We start from the raw sequence: 2,333 nt of genomic DNA, 5'->3' as shown, positions 1-2,333 counted from the left end.
AGGCTGCAGCAGCCGCCTCCCCTCCTTCTCTCATCTGGGGCTTCCCGTAAATGGCCCTTCAGAAAACCCCAAGACAAAGCTCATCAGACCACGAGGAGGAGGAGGAACAGCACGTGCACCAGCCGCGTCCCCGCAGTACGAGGGCGTTTTTGACAGCGCTCTGTGCCGTGGTGCTACTGCTTGCTCCTGGGGAGCACCCCGCTGCCAGAGCCCTGCCGTCCCCGAGCACCCCGCTGCCGCAGCCCGGCGAGCCGGCGCTTACTTTCTATGTATCCGTGCAGCGTCACCATCCGGGCCCGCTCCGGGCTGCTGAAGGGCGAGTAGTGAATGTCATCGGAGAGCGAAGAAGGGATGCGGGACGGGGGGGCTCCCGAGGGCGGCACCGTGTGCTGGGGGGTGTGTTTTTTATGGCGGGCTCTGCAGTTTTGAAACCAAACCTGAAACAAAAGCAGCAAAACCTGTGTCAATGGAGAGACAATGGGATTGAAGTGTGGTCCTTCCCCAAGACCCTATGATGGGTGTGTCTTCCAAATACTTTAAAAAAAGGAATCAGATTTATAAATCCGCATGCTGGAATACCTCATCAGCATTCCACTGGCTTCCACAGCTTTGTTTTACACTCACTAGAGCAAGAGTTTTGTTTCCAGACAGTACAGGCATTAGGGTGCCTGAAGTGGCATCTCTGCTGTTGATTTGTCTTGGTCCAAACCAGCACCGTTCTTTATTAGGGTAACTAAAACCTTCAAGCTTGTTGCAGTTGCACTGAGTGAAACGCCCTGACTAGGTGATGCAGAAGCTCACATTGATGATCACACTCTCCCCTTCCACACTAAAATAATTCTAATGGCAAGCTGCTTCCTGAGCTCGAGGGGCTGTGAAAACCCTTGGGAATGGCACGGAACCGGCCGGGGGAGCGGCCGGGCAGAAACAGCCCCGTACCCGAGCTGGGGCTGGGTTCATCCACCGCTGCATGTGCAAAGCTTCAGCCCTGCACGGCTTCCACTGCAAATGGTGGGAGCGCCTTTCAAGGTCTTATTTAGATTTTAACCTTCAACCCCAGCTAGCCTGGCCTAAAAGCACGGCTGAGATCAGCTCGGTGCAGGAGCATTGGCAAGGCAAGAGACAAGGGGAGACAAAACCAGGTAAGAGCTTAGACTGGCAGACCTGACTTTAGGACGATGAAAACAATATTTTTAACCACTTGTGGCTTATTGCATTCAAAAACTACATCCGTAGAACATTAAAGCTGAGAAAGGAGGGTGCCGAAGGAGGGTGCCGTGGTAGGATACAGCCCTAGTCCATATAAGCAGCAGGTATGAGCCCTCTGACCATCTCTCACTGCTTTTAATTAAAGGAGTAGTTAGGGGATTACATCCTAGAGTTAAAACATGCACAGAAGGGTTTTTTTTTAATGCTAATGTGGTGATTTCTTTCTCATGCTTTAATTTTTGAAAGATAGCTGGGAGTAAAAATCTTCTCCAAGGCTGAGTGAAGATTGGCTCTCTGAGGCTGTGCATGCCGGACCACAGAGAAGGAAACAGTCGTAAGCATTTGACAAATTGTTTCCTGTTCAAAGCGCCTTTAAAAAATATCCACATAAAAAATAGCCCAGTGTGCAGACTGCTTGATCTTTAGCTAAATGAAGAATCTCAATAACCAAGGCTTGAGCCAGATTTTCACACACACGAAATTTAAATGTGTCATTGGCAAAACAATCCTGGATGAAAGCTCCAAATTTATTTTAATCACTCGTGTTTTTATTGTACTCAGAAAGTATGTCAGCAGAACCTTAAAGTGAAGAGTGTAAATCTCGCTGAGAGGCAAAGCTGGGCTGTCTGCAGGGACGCGAGCTGGGCGTCGCAGAGGGGACGTTTCTCTCCGTCCCCACGGCCCCGCTCTCCCTCCCCTGCCGAACGGCACAAGCGCGGGGACTTTCCTGCCACCGCTTCCCCTGCGGCTGCGAAGCCCCTTTTTCCTTAAGCTTCTCAAGCCCAGCGCTTCCCGAAGGAGCCGGCTTTGCCTGCTCCCGGCGGGGACGGCTGCCTCTGCCCGTGCCTGCCGTCAGAGCACGGAGCTCCAGCGCGGCGCGCTAGCGGCAGCTTTCCCACCTGGCAATTTATTGGGGCTGTAGGTTGGGTTTTTTCCATTGCATCATAAGACGGAAAAACAAATAGAAAAGCCATGAGGCAAGACAGAAAGGTTGCTGCTGGCATCGCTACGGGACCCGGCGAAGCCGACGCGCCAGCGAGGCAGCACGAAGCTGCTGGATGCGGCAAGTCCCGGGGTGGAGGCACAGGAGCGAGGGGCTGCGGGGACGTGAGCCCTGTCTAGCA

At 52.8% G+C, this 2,333-nt stretch overlaps 1 protein-coding gene across 1 annotated transcript in view; it reads right to left on the bottom strand.

Moving 5' to 3' along the window:
* LOC104624198 (LIM/homeobox protein Lhx6-like) overlaps window positions 1-437 on the bottom strand; it is a gene marked incomplete at its 5' end in the record, with an annotated part of 1,563 nt that extends 1,126 nt beyond the window's left edge. The window contains 1 exon segment of the mRNA XM_010291499.1: window positions 263-437. Within this exon segment, the coding sequence (XP_010289801.1) occupies window positions 263-437 (175 nt within the window).
* Between the last annotated feature and the right edge of the window lie 1,896 nt (window positions 438-2,333).

The sequence above is a fragment of the Phaethon lepturus genome, unplaced genomic scaffold (genome assembly GCF_000687285.1).
Source record: "Phaethon lepturus isolate BGI_N335 unplaced genomic scaffold, ASM68728v1 scaffold41577, whole genome shotgun sequence".
In the NCBI taxonomy this organism is placed as follows: domain Eukaryota; kingdom Metazoa; phylum Chordata; class Aves; order Phaethontiformes; family Phaethontidae; genus Phaethon; species Phaethon lepturus.
The sequence above is the reverse complement of the archived record's forward strand: the minus strand, read 5'-3'. Positions and strand labels throughout refer to the sequence as shown.